At 34.6% G+C, this 19,878-nt stretch overlaps 1 protein-coding gene across 1 annotated transcript in view; it reads right to left on the reverse strand.

Annotated features, from left to right (window-relative positions):
• Positions 1-387: 387 nt before the first annotated feature.
• The window catches only part of LOC110381007 (paired box protein Pax-9), a 49,636-nt gene continuing 30,145 nt past the window's right edge, over positions 388-19,878 (reverse strand). The window contains exons 4-5 of the mRNA XM_049849949.2: positions 2,698-2,899; positions 388-1,873 (exon numbers count right to left, since the gene is read on the reverse strand). Coding sequence (XP_049705906.1) covers positions 1,197-1,873; positions 2,698-2,899 — 879 coding nt within the window. The 3' untranslated portion in view covers positions 388-1,196. The remainder of the gene's footprint in view (positions 1,874-2,697; positions 2,900-19,878) is intronic.

A 19,878-nucleotide genomic window follows, 5' to 3' on the forward strand; every position in this document is an offset into this window, starting at 1 on the left:
TTGCATATTGTAGGGGTTATTACGCATAGCATAATCCTGTGCCCTTTGATTAACAAAGGCATAAGCACAATTAAGTTTTTTAATCTATGCAGTTTTATGAATTTTGTTTTGACTTTTTCGTAGATATATAAGTACCTATTCAAAGAACTTAGGCATGACAGATGAATGAAAAAAGTAATTAGTCCGGTTTTTAGATAACCCTTTCTTTTCTTTCACAGACCAGTAACAACGAAGATAAAACACGTTTTAATTTTGTGTTACGTCACTCTAAGGTAAAAAAATAAAAATGAAGACGGTAGGTTTCGGCAAATTCAGTTGTTGCTAGATAGTTCGATTAAAAGTACGAATAAAATGAGTAGACATCATAGTTAATTTGTATTTGGTTTATTGTGCCATTTCATAAATAAACAACTACTGTGATTACATTATATACATATAAGTACATCTATCAACTATTGCTACTTACAATAAAATAACTATGATCTCATAATAGTAAAACTAACGACAGAGGAATGTATTTTCAAAGAGGATATTGAATCAATGAATCAACATACATAGAATACTTCCTACAATATCACAGAATTATAAATACGGCATTTTGTGATAGTAAAATTTAGTAAAAATGTTACTATTTTTTACGGGATTCTTCAAAAGTGGATGTGTCTGTACTTTTTAAATAATTTATGTAGGGAAGTATTACATTATTATTGTATTTAACTACAAGCTATTGCGTATCTTCTATTCCGAATATTATTACATAGTATGGACACATTACGCAAATATCTACATTGTAATATGGCATTTACTATTTACAACAATTAATAATAAAAATCTATTAATATGTTTTTTCCTGATTTTTCCGATAGATGGCGCTCTCATGTACTGTTTTATACACGCAAATAATACGCTCTAAGAGATTATGATAATATAGATTTTTGTACTTAACTAGTTTATTTATTTACAATATTATGATACAATTAGTACTATTCTGAATGTAAAATGAACAGGCGTTTCATGCGACAAAGGTAAGTAATATGCGTTTTCCAGAGTTTTTCCTTTTACTGGAATCTCAAATAGAATGGTTCCTAATTTTATTTATATGAATCTCCTTAAAACAAAATATTTTAAGTGGAATGTAATCTAACAAATGTCAAAATAACAGCAAACATAATACAACAATAATATTAACAGCGGAATTAATTTCCCGCTTTAATTTCAGAACTGGCTGATTCAGAAAAGCAGTCGTTCGAAACTCCACTTTGTACAGAACAGAAACTCGCTGGAGAGCTCCTGTTACTCAGATCCTGACTACTCTCTATCATACTCCCACTAGGCTGCCGTAGAAAGTTCTGGAAACCAATCGGATTCACATTGACCATCTTATCAGGTTTTTTCAAAAGCTCCTCTATGGAATACGGATTTTTCTTCTTTTCTTTTTCGTGTGATTTCTGATCATCATCCACGTCAGGCCTATCAGTGCTATCGTCGCTGGCTTCAACAGAAATATGTTCTGAATTCTCAGATTTCACTTCGTCAGGGTTTATTCGGTTTAGAAGATCGTTGTGTAGATTCAGAGCGTAGGGAGAGAAGTTTTTGCCGTCATGGTAAGGTAGCATTATTCTCTGCCAGGGGTTGATTGGGTAAGGTTTTAGGAGGCCTTGGGCTTGGACCTGATTGGCTAGCAGCCAAGAGGTGGCTAGTCTCCTGTCGTATAGCTGTGTTGGGTCTGTGTGTTGGGGAGGGGGTACTCTGACGGCGGAGTGAGCGAAGTAGGGAGAACTCTGCTGTGTTGGCATCGCGGAAGGGGGTAAAGAGTTCTTCATTGACATGTATTCCATCATGTTGGGTGGTAGCTCCGGCTGTGGGTATGATTCTGTAAAGAAAAGAGAAAGAATTTAAAGATTGGCACTTTTCTTTTTAGCCGGTTATTGAAAAATATGAACTTTCATTTTAATCACGCAGTAAGAAAAAAATGCAAACATGTTTTAAATATTTTCCGCTATGTCTCAGTTATTTTTCCTTAAAAACACGAAACATTGTAAAATAGCCAACAAAACTAAAAAGTGTCACAACAAAATGCCCCTACGCATAGCCGCACTGGATTTAATGTCTTTTAAACATGTCCACCTAAGATTTAAACGTAATTAAACAAGAATAATAACTTTTTATACCACTAGAGACTTCCTGACACCTGTTTGTAAGAATCCAACAACTTACGCCTATCTGCCATTAATTAGTTAAATCCGTTTATTTTTAAATCGTTTTAATGTTGACTATTTAACGTTCTTTATTTGAATTTGATGTTTGTGTAACGACTTTTTTTTGACTAAAGAAGGTGTTAATGAAATATTAAAACTTTTTGATGATGCGTTAAGTACCTAATGGACAGTTAAAAGGTACAAACAGCGTGTTTTAGTAGCCGAAAAGTGTTTATTTGGTATAACATCGTATAATGTCGTCATGATTTTCCCCGAGAGGCATTTGGTTTCAAAATCTTATGAAGCTAGGTAGGGAACGAAATTATTCTCATATCCAAATGTTATTTCTAAGCCCTAATTACTCCATCCACTGTGGGTGAAACTGAACAAAGAAAGAGTGTATAAATCAGAAAGGCTTACATCCCACCAATATTCATTATGGAGCTCATAGGGTACTTTAAATTTAAAAAAGAAATCAGCAGCAAAATCAAAGTCTTACCATGTGCATTCCTGGTGTCATCATCACTCCAAGCCAGGCCACTGTTCCTCAGGATCCTATTGACGCTGGACACCGAAGGTATGGAGTGCGGCTCACACACCCTCGCGCTCAGCAGTCTCTCGCGGATCTCCCACGCGAACATACCCGGGTTCTCTTGTTTTAGACGGAGAATCTTCTTCACCACTGTCGGGGTTGCTACTTGCTGGAAAGAAAATTGTAATGTTAGTTTTTATTTAGGTGAAAACTATGGTCGTTTGAGTATGATGAGTTATAATAGCAGTGGCTACGATAATGCTGGTTTCAGGTAGTCATTTGTTACTTAACAGACGTTGTTTAGAAGTTGAAAATATGTGGAGGCTTTCACTTCAGTGTTGCTTTTGACCGACTTCAAGAAAATAAGTTTTTTTTCAAATAAAAGCAATAGAAGAAACTCAGATCCATCAAAATTGGAATAGGTACAAATTCTGCGCTATTATGCGAAAAGTTAAGGGAGTACCTACCTACCTAGTTAAGGGAAGGTTTAAAATGTTACACCTAAAATGACCTTTAGGAACGTAACTAAGATATTCATACACAATCAAACCCTATCTCCTATACAAAACACGTCAGATACCGTATCCTTTCCACCTTTGCAAACCAATGAAACAGAAAAACAACAAAAAAACAAAACGCATCACAAACGGAACTACAGTACTACAGTTAACCGATTGCGCTCAAGGAAGAAGTTGTAATGACGATATAATAACACAGATGATGCGCGTCCACTACTCAGAAATACCATCATTCGTACCTTTATGAAGCACTGTGAAAGTCTACGTTTTTGTACTGTATCGTTTATTTACGGTTAATGGTTGCCGTCTGTTTGTTTTGACTGTACTTTTTGAAAGTACTAAGTTTTGGTTTCTTTACTGGAAAAATAGAGAGTCTATGGATGGTTTAAATCTTATACAAAGTTAGAAACTTGTCATAAGTCTAAGTTTTATTAAAATGGCCTGCATATTATTCTAAGTCACTAGCTAGTAAGTTCTTTCATGATTATCGTTTGCCAAACGAAAGCTTAAGAACATTTTGGACCCACAATAATTTGATGCTATACTACCTTTGGCTTAGGTAAATTAATATTTTATTAAATTGAAATTGAATCAAGATCCTCTACACAACGAACGCTAGAATAAGCTTCTACAACCATAGGAAAGCTAGCTCAATTTTCTATCCAAAACAAAAACCGTATACAATAAGCAGAAAAATCCAACAATAACATCGAAAAAAAACCGATAAGCCATCGTTTAATAAACCGCTACCTCTCGCCACTGCAAAGATATTATCGATAGAGACCCCCTTTACTCGAATCGAATCTGATATATCGACACTCTAGTCGACTAATGAGCAAATCCAACGGGCTAAGCTAAGTCATTACTGAGCACACGTGGCCGTTCGCACGGACTTTCATATTACCCACTGATATTAGTCGATTATTTGAGTAGACTACTTATAATGTTGTAATGAATATTCCTACACGAATAAGTTCGTGTTTGTTCTATGTGTGATAGGAGATAACGTCACTGTTTGGACTTTAATTTTGTATAGGTTTTTCCGTTTTCCACTTGTTATGTTGTTGTTGATGCGCTCTTGTTTTTAAAACTGAGTGACATTGCGGTACTGGAAAGCGTTGATGGATTAAATGTGACTCTTTCAGTTAGATAACATTGTATAATTAGAGAAATGCAAAACTGGATTATTTTCGGCCTAGTGCGTTTATGGTGTTATTTTGATTAAGTAGTCTATAACATTAGCTAAACAATTTCTGCAACTAGGCTTTCATGTTTTTCAGTAGTCCTGATCAGTCTTGCAAGTTTCAGTCTAAAATTAATATGACGCATATAATTTCCCTTAGAACTGCGACAAAATGAAAATTATCAGTTTCTCAATTACAATAGCTGTCTCTTTTCTGTCGGTTAACAATACCAACGTTACAATATACATTATAAAGTATCTCTCTATCAACCGGTACTCTGTTACGGATAAGCGTACGTAATAACTATAGCAATACATATCATGAAGTGATCGTTCAAAGACCATTAAATGTTGTTCATTGCTGTATTGCTGCCTACATTACCCGTGCCTCCCGGAAGACACGCAACAAAATGGTTTTTTCATTTGTTTGTGGCGTAAGATTATGCCTACGTAACTATCTGTGCGGTTGTCGCTTTCAGCTAGTTTGCTAAAATATGTGGTGTCCGTCGGCATTTTTCATATATCTATTAAGTTAGCTTCTTAAGCAGTGGCAAAAAAATATTTAGTTTTGTTCCTTAAACTTGCATAACCAAAAGCTTAGCGCCATTAACTGCTCCACTTTACACGAAAGTCAAAATATTCCAACATTTAAAGGATGACTACCGATTTTTTAACATAATTACACCAATTTCCTCAACACCTAACCATCGATACATCTGTTCAAATCGAATCAATATTCCGACAATTATCTAAATTCGAACCACCGAAAATCCATTATAAGAACTTTTTTCACACAACCTCCACGGCTGTGGTTTTAAAAAATAATTATAGGACTTTTAAGTAGGCTGTCAAACTTAATGGGTAAATAGTAGTGTATGGTATAGGGGAGTGGCTAAGCCAAGGCGTCAATTTTAAAGGGCAACCGATCATTACGCCATTAGATGCACAATTGATATCCTATTGAGCAATCGATGCATCCGAATGCGCATAGTAAATGGTAAGGTTGTTTTTTAAGGGCGCTTTTTAAATTCAAATATGGAACAAGTTTTCATTTGTTTTTATAACGGTTAGTTGGCTGGAAAGTTGTTCCTATAGAGCATATAGTATCAATATCAGTTATTTTTTGCAACGAAATAATTAAAACGATTGAGTGTAAATGTGTTTTAAAACTGGCGTACCTAGGCTTACGTAAAAGAAAAGTTTGTTGAACATTCACTTTCTGATTCCATTAGGTATTAAAAAATAATAGGGGTTAAAGTATGAAATTGCCGATTTGTACTGAAAACCTAAATTGTATTTTTTTTTAATTTTTAACAAACTTATTTAATCAAAATAGTTGCCATTATTATCTATACATTGCGGTCATCTAATAAGAAGGTCATTTATGCCTTTACGATAGAACTCTGAGGATCTAGACTGCACAAACAGTGTGAAAGAATTTTGTTCTGCCTCCTGGGAAGAAACTTCTTGTGACGTAGATAATTGTCCAAATCACAAAAAAAAATGGTCGTCCGTTAGAGCAAGGTCTGGCGAATATGGAGGAAGACGAATAGTTTCCAACTGCAGTTCCTGAAGAGTTAAAACGGTTTATTTTGCTGTATGAGGCCTCGCGTTGTCATGGAGCAATAGCGGTGAAGGTCGATTCATGAGTCGTGGCTGTTTTACTGCTAATTTTTCAACATTATTCGGTGTTCGGCTGGGTATCTGGGTAGTTTGACTAGGATCGGCGTTCACCGTCTCTCTTAATTTCTCGTTAATCACCTGTCAGGCGGTCTTTCTCATGGCTCGTTCTTCAAGTCGAAGTTTCCACCACGAAAGCGTTTAATCCAAAATCGCACGGCGCGTTCTTTAGCAGACACCTCTTCAAATGCAGCATTGATATTGCGGGCTGTTTCTGCCGTTCAATCCCGCGTCGGAACTCATATTCAAAAATTACTCAAATTTTCGCAGTATCCATCTTTCTTGTTTAAGTTGAATAACAAAAACAATTGAACATCGATAATCAAATGTTTCACATTTTTTAAAAGAAAAACATCACAGAAACCACGTGAAAAAAGTTAAATTCGAAAACCTCAAACCATGAAGACTCTATGGCAATTCAAAAACCTACTAGAATAAAACGGCAATTTCATACTTTAACCCCTAATATATGAACGAAATAAAGTAGAACCTGTGGTTTCAATTTATTTACCTCTGTATTTACCTATCTATTTTCTAATAAAATTAAAAAAACACAAACTTTCTCATTTTTTTTTATCATAAATCTTTTTCCATCAACGTGTCGTAGAGGAACAGTGGGTCTTTTTTTTAAGCGGTGCGAATTGCTAGGACTATGTAATTATGGCAGATGCGTATCAAATGCGTCTGTCAAAATATTAAGGAAATCGCTATCCTTTCTTAAAAACCGATCATTAACTAATCTGAGATCTGGTGTTTGCAAATTCCTGATGTAGCAAAAACGTGTTAGTCTGATATTAATATACTTGACTAAAAAGAAAGAAGACATGAAAAAAAATATAGGTAAGTAGTACCTACTGGAGTACTACACCCCAAAAACGGACATCAAAAACTCAGATAAGGTCACATATTACTTATCAGAAAATTCATATTAGTCGAAGCTCACATACTAGTCATAAAAAATAACAAATATTGGCCTAGGCTCCTTTGGAAAATACCTATGTATTTTAGAACCTATCTTGTAGATTAATTACTTTTACCCCAAATAGTTGAACTTATCACGATGTATGGAAATACATCCACCTTCATACAAACCTACTTCAATGTCTCTTATAACTTTCAAAACTTCAAAACTAGAATCAATTAATCAATGGCGCCTTAAAGGTGTTCGCTTCGACACCGCTAGATGGCGCTACCTTCCCACGCGATTGTATCAACCAGTTGAACAAGAATATTTGATTGACAAGCACCCAGCGAGGCACGACATCCAATTACACAGACTCTGCTTACTGAGAAAAAAAAGTTTCGTTTACTAGAAGAATACTTGAAATGTGGTGTTTACACTTGTAAAATTCCCACCGCAAAAGCTTCTGAACTTTGGTTGAAGGTGCAACTGTACTTCAAGGCCTATTGTGGGGACCTAATCCTATGTATGTTTATCAAAGTTTCTATTTAGATACTCATTTTAATCTCTACTACACTGTACCTCTAATTCGCTGAAAGGGTAACGTTGCCTAAAATACTATAATAGGGTATTTTAGTCTAGATGAGAAAAAAATTAAAAGTGAATTACAATGATTGTTTAGAGGAAAAGCAATCGGGAAATGTTAGTTTCACTTCGTAAGGTACATAAATATATTTTTTATTGCAGTTTAAAGTTTTTAGGTTTTTTTATCTGTCTTTGAACACTACGAAATGTCGCCGCCATGCTAATGACGTCATTACGGTAGTGTCAGTTAAAATTTTCAATACATACCTATCAAAATATGTATTACTGACAGCTGTAGTAGCGTAATGACGTCATGACCAAAAAACAATCATGGCGTCCGTTGTGTGCCGCGTTTTCGCGAAATACGCGCGAAATTTGAAATTATGATAAAACAATTAATTTATATTCGTACATAACGTGAGAAAAAAAAATATTTTTAATTTTTTAGAGATATATCAAGACTAAAGAATTTATTTAAGATATATTTCAAAAATGCATGTAATACCCTATTATTTCAGATAAAATTATTTTCCTACATGTGAAAATCTAAAATCAATCAAATAAAGACTGAAATAAAACTATTATAGTACTTTTCCTTATACACAGCCCTGAAAAGATCCTGATAGATATTCGTCATGTTTTGTCTAACGAAGTCAAGCTATGCGTGATTGGCGTCAAACATTCCCGGATACTAGGTATTACAATTCTCACTAGTGAGCTCGATATCAAACTATAAACTGTAGCTCACGATCAAACGAACGCACATAACCGCTTCGCATTCCCTGCAACGTCACGGCCCGTTCCGTTCAACGCAAGTTTTTGCCGACTCCCGCGCATCAATCATTGCTGACACATCCAATATATGTTTTTGCACGATGCCGCAACGCGCTAACTGTCTACGCGTGCGATTAGCCTTTCTTATTACGTACCACGGATTTCTATTAGACTTTCCACGTTTGATGGGGTGAAAGATAATTCCGCGGGGCGTGAGACCCGTTGCTTTAATACCTTAATGGTAGATTGATTCGATATTAATTCCAAGGATGCATTAACAGCAGGTGTCTAGGAGTTGACATGCGCCTTTTTTCTCGGGTAATAAATGGGTCAACGTCAGCTCATTAGGCTTGCATCCTATCAGGAACTAGGGTGTAATTATATGCTTTACGGAAGCTATCAAGAGATAGTATTAAAGCAATCTATATATCATTAGGTGTGGTTTTTTGTGTATTTTGATTGCGAATAATTAATGTTTGTGTGCATGTCGACCGTAGTAATGACATGCATCAGCTTTAAATATAGATTATAGTCTCGTAGTGCAGTAAGTACTCTGAGATCCTGGTTTCGAATCAACAAAAACATATTGCAATTCGGTTACTCTTGCATTATCACGACTTTATAGATTTTAAATGACTTTACACGGCTTAAGCGAAGATCTGCTGGACACATTATAGTTTTTTGGGTTCCATTTCGATTATTGTGCTTAAATTCCTGTCAATCATCTTCAGGGTCGAGTAGTTTTCCTGAGTGTTATAACGATTTTTAAGCTTTAGGCAACTTTTATCTTATATAGCAATAGACTAACCGGGTTATATGAAAAATAAAATTGAGATAAAGTTTTCCGCAACAAAAAATGCTTTTTTTTCTGTCTTCAATAAGGGTTACCTCACATTCATGGATGACAGGCGTGTCAGCATAGTATGAACACGTTTTAGCACGGTTCAAAATGCTAAATCAACAGAGGGGAATGGATTTTTCCGGTGACCATAGCCGATGAGTCAACATTTGTGCAAACAGGACATCACGCACTCTTGTTTTTATGTATTGATAACTTGTATTTGATCAGTTCCTAGCCTGGTAGTTTAGTAGCCTATATCCCTAACAACTACTCAATATATTATGCCATGCTAATTTTGGGTTATTTCCAAGTTCAACATGATCACCTCTTCTTATTCTTCTTAAAGTGTCTCTCCGACCACAGCAGTCAGCTTCACATAAACTTTTTTTGCGACCCTTAGAAGGAAAAACGGTTAGGAGTAGAATCCTGTTTCATTGAATATCACAATTTCATAGATGTCAAAGGAAGCGTTCAGATAGTATTTGTTAATGTCAATCTGCATTGAACATACCTAATGATCGATCGTAAGTTTGTCAGGTGTTTTTATCAATACTAGTAGGTAGTACATATTCTCCTAATGAATGTTCTTCTTCAAAAATTCTTGCGTAACGACTTCCCGGTATTACACTAACAAACCCATTAACTAGTTCAAAGCGTATAATTTATAGAAAGAATCACTTTAAAAAATCTCTGATTGATACAATTTATCATGTGATGCTATATAAGAGTCTGTCCTTTGCCTGGAGACTGGTTGTAGGTGTGAGGAATTCCTATAATGAGCTCATCAACATATCTGTATGTAGTGTGTCCCGTGCTTCAAATAGTTCAACAGAAAAAACTATATCCATGGCGGCATAGCGGGAATCCTGGCTATTCCTAATAGAGGGATGTTTCTGCATCTGTTCTCTCTAATTTGATAAATAAAACAATGATTAATTAGTATATTTGTGGTAAATGTTCGTTTTTTGAAATGTTAGTTAATTTATAATGATGGCGACAGGCGCTTTATTTCGTTACTAGTTTTTTTTTATGAAATCACTAATCAGTACGACGGTTAAATAGCTCTTTTGCCTTTGAACGTCGTCATCACAATACTTTGGGTAAGTTAGCAATTTTGTTATTTTCAATAGCTTTTGTTATTTTAAACATGGAACGCATAGCCAAAGATTGAAAAGACACATTGGCGCACAGATTCAAATAAAAAAAACCGTTATCCAAATTGATCCTCACCACAATCTGCGCAAAAAACAGCCGATCGATCATTGGAAATCCTTTTACCAAGGGTAACGTGCTTCCCAAGGCTTTCGGAAGGTAATCAAGGCCGGACGAGAAGACACGACCATTCCCGACCAACTCGATAATTATCAACTTAACGTGCCTTACTTCTTAACGGAAGAGGTCGGGTAATTAGAGTTTTTATTACCCTTTAAGTGTCGTGATCTCCTTTGTGAATGAACGTAGTTTTTGATGTTAAGTCGCCAGATGTGTGAGGATTTTTTGGTTTTATTGAATAGCGAAGGTTGGAAATAGTGCAGGATGTTTATTTTTAGATTTGCTGTATCAAGATCTGTGTAAGACGGCGATAGTATTCCTGGCTTATTATCTAATAGTCGCATGGTTGATTTATTATTCAAGATGGTGATTCAGTTTTGTCCCACCCGTGTAGTCTTACATGGGTCTCACCGAAACGCTCTTATTTTCGAAACTTTTTAAGTTCTTTATTGCTAACATAGGATTCGATTTTTTTGTAATTCCTTCCTAGACTTAACAACAACTATCTCTACAGTTACACACATTCTCAGACCCTCTTGATACACGTACAAGACCTCTCCATAAATAGCAAAAAAGGCCTGTCCAGCACTTACACCAACTACCCACATTCTAAATAAGACATCTTTTTCACACAAAAGCAGCAATTTCCAATACCATGATAAAGTTGACGTAGCAAGCAATAATTTCCAATATGTTTTATGGACAGGCTCAACGGTATTAAAGGCGAGTAATAATATTGACAGCGTAATCCACGGGGTAACATAAACTGAATGATATCGGTGCAAATCCGACTTAAGTTGCGAAAAGCCGGCGATCAATTCCGATAGTGATGTGGCTGGTTTAGGTGCGTGATTTTTGGTTGTTGCTGTAACGATTATTTGTATCGATTATCGTGTGGATTCGATTCGGGTTTTGGAGGGATTTGGTTGTTTAAACATGTGCTATATTTTTTTGAGTGGTTTGTGGTGTGAATCTAATAAGATGACTTATCTATTTTGACGCCTTTTTGTCATATTATTTAAAACAAACTTTGGGTAAAATATAATATATAAAAATCGGTAAATATTACAAGTTAATAGTATCTACTCTCTACTTTCTTCTCTTGATAAGAATCCAGATTTTAAATACACAATCGAATCAACGGCAAAAAATATACAAAACCAAACCGCCCAACCCTTTAAAAACCGAAAATTATCATCCAAATCCATTCATACCACCAAATTCCCGTATCCTGTCGTCCCCACGCGAGGTTATTAAGGCCTTACAGATAACACAGCGATAGTTTGACATTGTGACAGGTGCCACTCGCTCCCATGACCCGCTTGACCAATCGGACCATTATTGTTACAAATTACCCCCAGATCCGACCCCCGATTGTGTACGGAAGACCTAATTATGTACCTCACTGTTTCCGAACGTCTTTTTTATGAGCTGTCATTTTTGTTAATCAGCTGTTTTGGACGTCGATTCGAATTTGACAGATTGTTTTTTTTTCGAACGTATTTTTGTCAACTGTCACTTGTTTTGATTTAGTTCTTTCAAAAATTGTTAATAAACTATTTTGGATATCGCTCCTTTCATTTGTTTTTGTTAATAAGCAGTTCTTGCCTGATATTTTGAACTGCGTATCATAATCTCACCTAACTCGTATGATGTACGATGTAGCCATAATACTCATTTTGTTTACGCCGGTCCCATTTTCCGTGTAAAAGTTATCTACTTAAGCCTTTAAGCTGTACTTATCGACTATGAAAGAAGCGAGACAAACAATATTATTCGCATTTTATGATAGTAGTCTACTTAGATGACTTAATATTTACCATATATTGGTGGAATATTTACACAATTTGATTTTATTTTAGCTTGATGTTGTATTTATTCTTTGGGATCAACTTGACGGTTATCTATAGATTATAAATTAATTTTGAAGAGTTACAAGGGAAGGGTAACAAAGGAATATATCTACTTCCTTTAGATAAATAAGTTTATTCTTAATCTCAAACGTATTTATACAACTCTTTCTTTATTTAGTCGGTTTCAAGATAAGATTTAAAAGTTTCATTTCATTTTATCAATTTGCCACATGATCGATTTTGTTGTCTTATGGTAGGTTAACTGATAAGGGTGGATTATTTGTCTTTTTCTGGTTAAATTAACGAAATAAAATATCTTTGTCTATTAATTGCAGTCACTTGAGTTATAACACACAAATAAAATGATACAGTTAGATAGGAACTACATAAAAAGTAGTAAAAATAACACTCATGAAATTGATTAAGCACTAAACGCTTTCAGGGAACCAAACGTCCTTATAAATTACGTATATCGATATAATCGTCAGTGTTCAACACTAAAACCAACAATTATCGCAGTAAAACATAAATTAAAATACACACGTAACATAATGTACGTGTCATACGAAACACAGCGCTTCGGTATTGCCAGATCAATTAAAAACACGTACGGGTAATGTGTTGCCAGCGCTGAATATTTAATATTGCCGCGTTATATTGTTTGACAATGCTGTTAATGTCACTTTGGCATGTCATGGCGTTCAGGCGATGACTATCAGTTTTTTTCAATAATTTTCGAATATTATTAAGCAATTTAAATTCATAGAAAACGATTGGTATTCTAGTTAATCAGTAATTGTGTTTATGCGTGATCAATTAGCACTTCAAAAGTGGAACAAGATTTATGTTTAGTAATTAATTTGGCTAATTTGACTTAATTTAGTAAATCTTGTTTTCACCTTGTTGATCGAAATTATGATAAATTATTTATAGCTAAAATATATCAGTTTCCATCAATTCGATTAGCCAATCACAATTCGCCGTTCCTAAACCTGGCCTCTTTTAAAATAGTGTTAATTCAAATGACTCAAAGTTTTGGGTCACATATCTTGTTCAGAATCGAAATTCGAATAGAATCATTTAGTCTAAAAGCTTTGCACTGATGTCTATTGATTAAGCTACCAATTGAATGCAGCAGTTTGATAAATAAAAGACCATAAGAAGAATAAGATCACCCATTGTTTCTGCTTCAGCAGAAAGCCTACTGTAAAAGATTCAGTCTAAACATGCATAACGAAAACTGCTATCAAACCTCCTTGAAAAATAGAACCGTTTGTTCAAAAATAGAACCATTGCAACTTAAAACAAAAAAAAAACATCGCTAAAACCTCTTCTTTCATTCTTTAATCAAAAAGATACCACAAATGAGCGAACAAACCACACTCAGGTAAAAATTAACCCCTCGCGCGACACTCGATGTATTAACATGTTATTAAGATAAACGGGGTCGCCCCTACCCGGGATATTAGGCCATGTGAGGGTTGATCCGATGCATTGTATTTAATTGGTTCGTGTAGCTTTTATTTGTATGATTGTAAATGTTTTTCGTTTGACACACGACAGGTTTTATATCGATCTGTGGTTTTAGGATTTAGTATGGGAATATTGGGGGTTAACTTGATTTAGATCTTTATAGAAGATTTTATTTAAATTTGTTTTTGTATGTGTTTCTATCCTTTTTCAGTCACTCACGATATAAAAAGTACATCTTTTACTCTACCAATTTTCCAGCGGCCACAATCTAGAAATCCACCAAATGAGCTATGCCTAAACAAAAGCCACCTCCACACGTTTCATATATTAGGGCAGCGGTAATGCAGTAAACGTCAATTGTTAACGAAGTTCGCAGAAGTGTGCAAACTTCCTAATTGGTCATAAACAATGAATGGAGCTCACACCTCGAGTTTACGCTGAGATTGACACTAAAGTTATATGTTGTTATCTGGATCTTGGTGTGTTGGTAGCGGAAAGCTTAGGAAAGTATGATACACCCAGCTAATATTTAGTTTATTGGATAGAATTGGTTTGTAATTATCAGAATACCTCCTACCTCGGGTAGATAATAGCACTATTTTTAGCCTTTTTTTCTAGGAAATCAGGAACTCAGGGAAATAAATTATATTTTATATAAATTATTTCCAAACTTACCTATATTTGGAAATTATGTTCTGAAAACCACGGCATTAATTTTCATGCGATTTTCAAACTGGATAGAGTGATTCATGAGGAAGGTTTACACACATACTGGATGACGTCGGGACATGGGACCGTTATATCTGGACCTGATATAGAGCAGAAAGGATGTACAAGAATGAAAATACCAAAAAATATGTAAAGACTTGCCGGAATCACTCTCGAAGAAGGACTCGCGCTCGAAAGGTTATATTAAATTTATTTTAGTTTTCAGTATTTGTTGTTATAACGGCAACAGAGATACATCATCTGTGAAAATTTCAACTCTCTAACTATCACGGTTCATGAGATACAGCCTGGTGACGGACGGACGGACAGAGGAGCGAAAACGATAGGGTCCCGTTTTACCCTTTGGGTACGGTACCCTAAAAAGCAAGCAAAAAGTCTGAAGTCTAAAAAAACTGCGTGTGTAACCATGACGGACAGTTAGCACATAACACGACACAGAACTGTATCAAATGCACATTATCCGCGCGTCACTACAACAGTGACGGTTACAAACCGATGTTCGTGCTCTTGCGCAAAGGCGCTCGTTACTGAACGGATTTCCATAGTATGCAATAGTGACGGCATATTTGTTTTGAAGGTTCCGATTTGTAGGATTTTAATGTAAGAATAGGTAGAATAGTTATGTTGATCCTAAGTTGGTAATAAAAAATAGTTTTACGCGTGCTGATTTAATAGCGACGCAATTATTTGAGGAAAATAAAGTCCGTCGTTTGTCGCTAGTGTAAGTAGTGTAACTATATGTATTTTATCGAATCGAAAAGGAATTTCATATGGTTGACAAACATACTTTTCCTTCTTTTATACTGTATTTTAATTTTCATAATATTCACTTTGAGTTAGCCTATTTAATCTCTGTTATCCATGTTTATCAGGGGAAAACAGAACTTTATGGCTAAACTACTAGTCAGTGACTTTGTGAAAAGGTGTTACGAATTCAGTATAATTTTCCCGCTAACATTGTAATCACAAAAATCTCTTCATTCGAATCGTTTCAATCAAAGGAACCTCTTAATAATCACTGTTAAGATCTCCACCCGTACAATTAAACAGTACCACTAATAAATACAGGAAAAACATCGAAGCAGAACAAATACAAATTCGAAGTTAACACTAAACCGCTGTGTGAAAGCTATGTTCAATGGCTCACCGCCCAGCTATAAAGTCCGGTGGTACTCAGCCCACTAATTACGGTCATTTGGCCATAAATACTGGCCATCGATCATAAAGACCATAACTTGCGCTCATAAACCAGAGATAGGGGATATATGTGAATGTTTCCATGCAAATATCTTGGCCAGTTCGCCTAGCGCAGTCGAAGGGTTGACCCTTTTGTGTCTTTATGGCATCCTAGGATTAAGATGACAAATGTATTGTGCATAGGTTGTAAAATTATGTGCCATATAAATTAATATCTCTATTTAAGGTGAGTTGGTTTTATGGAATGTTTGAAAACCTGTACGGTATGCTTCCTCACTACTTATGTTTGTTATGATAATCTTTATTTATATCTTCCTGTATTGAAGCTATTCAGCTAGAGAGCAGTTTCAGGCTTTGCGTGTTATTATCCATATTTTAGGTTTACGTTAGGGATTTCTGTTTTAAGGAAATTGGTTTCGTTCGAATTATGGTTTCAACGTTGACAGCGCATAACGGAACGTAACGGAATATAGGCAAAATAACATCAGTAAATACGTACATAATATAAGTAAGATGTTTAGTGTAGGTGTACTAGGATTGCTGGTATAATCTTATACGTACTCCATTCGATAAGCTTTACGTTTAAAAACTCGGTTAAAAATCATGTAGTTATAATATGAATGGTATTTTTGTAAAAAGCCCTATCAACATATACAGAGAAGAAGGGACGTGCAATTAAATATAAAATTTTCCCCTTATGCGCGTAACGAATTTTGAGAAAGCAATTAACATTAAAAATATTAAAGCGCTCTTATTTTGTGATAAATTGTAGTCTATTTTATGACAGATTACCATAATCCACTGATTAGTGATGGCGGCAGACACAATTACGATTGATCCCATTACAAAAACAGTCAGTTCCTCGTAAATCAATAAATATTGAGATCACACGGCAAAATGTTGAAAAAACTGATTTAAATTCTGATTCGCGCAATAAATCATGTATTTCTAAATTACCTCCTCAGTTTTGGAGGTGATCGATTGTGACAAATTAATATATTAAATGTAACCTATCGTCTTCCTATTCTTTTCAATATCTTCCTATTCTTTTTTTCAATTCGGGATATCCGAGTATTTAGACAAGTTGTCGAGTCGAGAGATGTCGAATTATGAACGCACGGAGTTATACCAAAAGGAGTGGAATTTTACCAGTAATAATCTAAGGCCGTTTACGATGAAAAACAATATTCATGGACTTTGCGAGAGAAGTTCTCATCTCTGCTTATCTTTTTGAGGAAAGTCGATGTTTCAGCCTAAAACGGTTTATCGTAAATGAAAATTAAAGATATATTACCTACCTAGGAAATCTTAACATGAACGAACGCAACATTACTCAATAAAACAGGTAAAGTTTAAAGCATTTGTTTGCCATTTAGTACCTACTAGCTATTACAGATGGTAAAACTTTCGTGTGGAACAACGGTAAGCATTAACGAACAGCGCTCGTAACAACTTTAATTTTAATTAAAAGTGGAAGCTCAACCGGCCGCTAGAACTATAGAAATATGCTTCTGTAGTGATCAGCAATTAAGTTAGAAAAAGCGTATCGTAATTTTATAATAGCTACACGGTGTAATCGAGCGTTTATCCGAGGTTTTCGCTATTCGTAAACTGAAGTATTAACGGTAAATATTTGTTAGAAAAAATATTTTAGAAAAACGATAGCGTGGTTTCCCACACTAGTGATTTGAATTGGTTAAATTGTTATAGAATGTGTACGATTTTATGTGTTTCACGTTTAGTTTTTTTATCGCGATTGAAGCAATTTGGAGATTTGTAGCGAGATGTTTTGGTAGTTAGATAGGGTGAAGATTTGAACCGTTTGGAAACTGGAGGATAAAGACTGCTTTCGTCAAGCTTGCGTGAAAAGTAAGGACTTATGTTTTGGTATTAAAATTCAACGGCAGTGAAAATACGTGGAGAAATAAATTGTTCTAATAACTTATGGTAGGTGCTTGATATATTTCTCTAAGACACGGTCAATTCAGAAAGGAATCATTTAAACTTTACAAGCCGTTTTAGAAAGGGTTTAATAATTTTACAGTTAACCTTTAACTTTTTTGTGGTTTTTCTATTTCAATTAAAATTAAACATAAAAATAATTACTCCACATTTATTAGGTAGCATATAAGTATAATTAAAAGAGGAAAAAATCCAATTATTATTGGCGATGAACCTGCATAGGGTCGTAAGAATTCAAGGTGCCTCAAACGATATTGTTGTAACCTTTTAAAAACCCAAGGCTGGCCAAATTGTCCAATCAAACGATTTTTCACAGAGAAATCGTTACTGTTCATTTATACTTTTGATTTTGATGTGTTTAATTGATTGAGGTTATCGCACTCGTGTAATCATCGCTGCATGTTTTAAAGTCAATAAATATAACATTCAAAGAATAATTGCAGTTTTTTTTTCGCAATAAAACCAAAGGAAAAGCTTTTAATTTTCCTGCAAGGAAATATGAAGGGTTTAAAATCTACAATGTTTTTTTTAGGATTCAATAATTACTTAAAACTTTGCATTGTTTTATGTGACAATATTAACAATGCAATTTATATCGAATAATTTAAGGCGTTGATAAATTATTTAATAGACAAACTTAATTAATTTATTCGTATATTTTTATTTTCTATTCGAAGTTTTTTATTGTTAAATTGCTGTTGATTCGGTAAAGATAAAACGATGGAATGTATCGTCCCACGCGAATTCGGTTCGGTGGCGACAGACTAAGAATTCATTAGATTTCGCTTATTATTTACCTACCTACAAAAAGGATCTAACTTAGCATTTGTTTATATGATCTTAAAGTCGCAAAAAATATGCGTTTATTTGAAAGTATTATTTTTCAAATGAGAATAGATCACAGCTTTTGCAATTGTCATTAAATTATTATTATTCACGTTTCATAAATGATTAGGTACATAGTAATATGTTATTACATAAAATTTTCTTGATGAATTTAAATTCTTATTCTTCTTCTTTAGCCGAAAATATCAATAAATACCGAGCAACTTTCGCATTTCGTTGTTTATTATTTTGTTCCCACGCAATTATCATCAACTTACATTCTATGAACTATTCAGAGAGAAAGCATATTTTTTTCAAAATCTAATCAGTTCGTTAGGATATGACAATCAATTTCATAACGATGTTGATAATTTATAACTTTAGAGAGCATTGTAATAAAAATATGCATGCATTTAGAAAGTAACAGAACTTGCCAATATTTTATCCCACGAGCGAAATGTCGAAACATTGATTAAAGGCTATAACTACCATTATGTATTCAATCAACATATAAAACATATGCAACCATAAAATAGAAGAAAAAAAAAACGCAAAAATATAATTACGAAAAACGAAACATTTTACATAATTCACAATTGGTTCCGATAGAGATGAGATCACTCACTGTGGTATCGATATGATTCGATACCGATTCTAATCGATACATACGTTTCGATAGATGGTAGTGACGTTTGATCACCTTGATTAGTAGTCAATTAAGTGTTCCCATAACACCGTCAATAAAAGTATGCGGTGATTTCGGAGTATTTTGTTGTAATCAATTTTTTGATGTCGGCATCCGTTTGTGGAAGAACAAATGGTCGTTTTATTGGCGTACCGAATTTAGTGAGGTCGGCGTTGAATACGCTTACCGGACTTTGTTGTGGGGATCTAGTGAGTGGAAGTAAAACGCTTGCGGTACTTGATCTATGTTTAAGGTTTTTTTTTTATTATTTAGCAATTTTATGATTCTTATTTGGTCTTTTCAATAAAATAATAGGATTGTCTAAAAAATTGTTAAATATGTCTACAGTGCGTCCTCAAAAACGCTTCACTTAGCCTGCACGCTACAGGCTCCGAAAAATATTATTTTTATAATAAATAAAAAATATTTACTAAAAAAAATATTTACTCAAGATTTGTTAGGTCCAATTTGTAACTGCAACATTTTACAGCAATGTGCTACAGGCACACTACAAAACATGTGACAACCTAAACTAAGTCAAGCCTTTTTTAAATAAAACTATCCACAATATTATAACATACAGAACCCATCTCAACCCTACCGCTTCGTCCCTGAGGCGTGTCGAAAGGCCAGCTCAAGAAGCCGAAAGTCGGTCCCGGTTAAAATTTTA

This window comes from Helicoverpa armigera, chromosome 24 (assembly GCF_030705265.1).
Source record: "Helicoverpa armigera isolate CAAS_96S chromosome 24, ASM3070526v1, whole genome shotgun sequence".
NCBI classification, from domain to species: Eukaryota; Metazoa; Arthropoda; class Insecta; order Lepidoptera; family Noctuidae; genus Helicoverpa; species Helicoverpa armigera.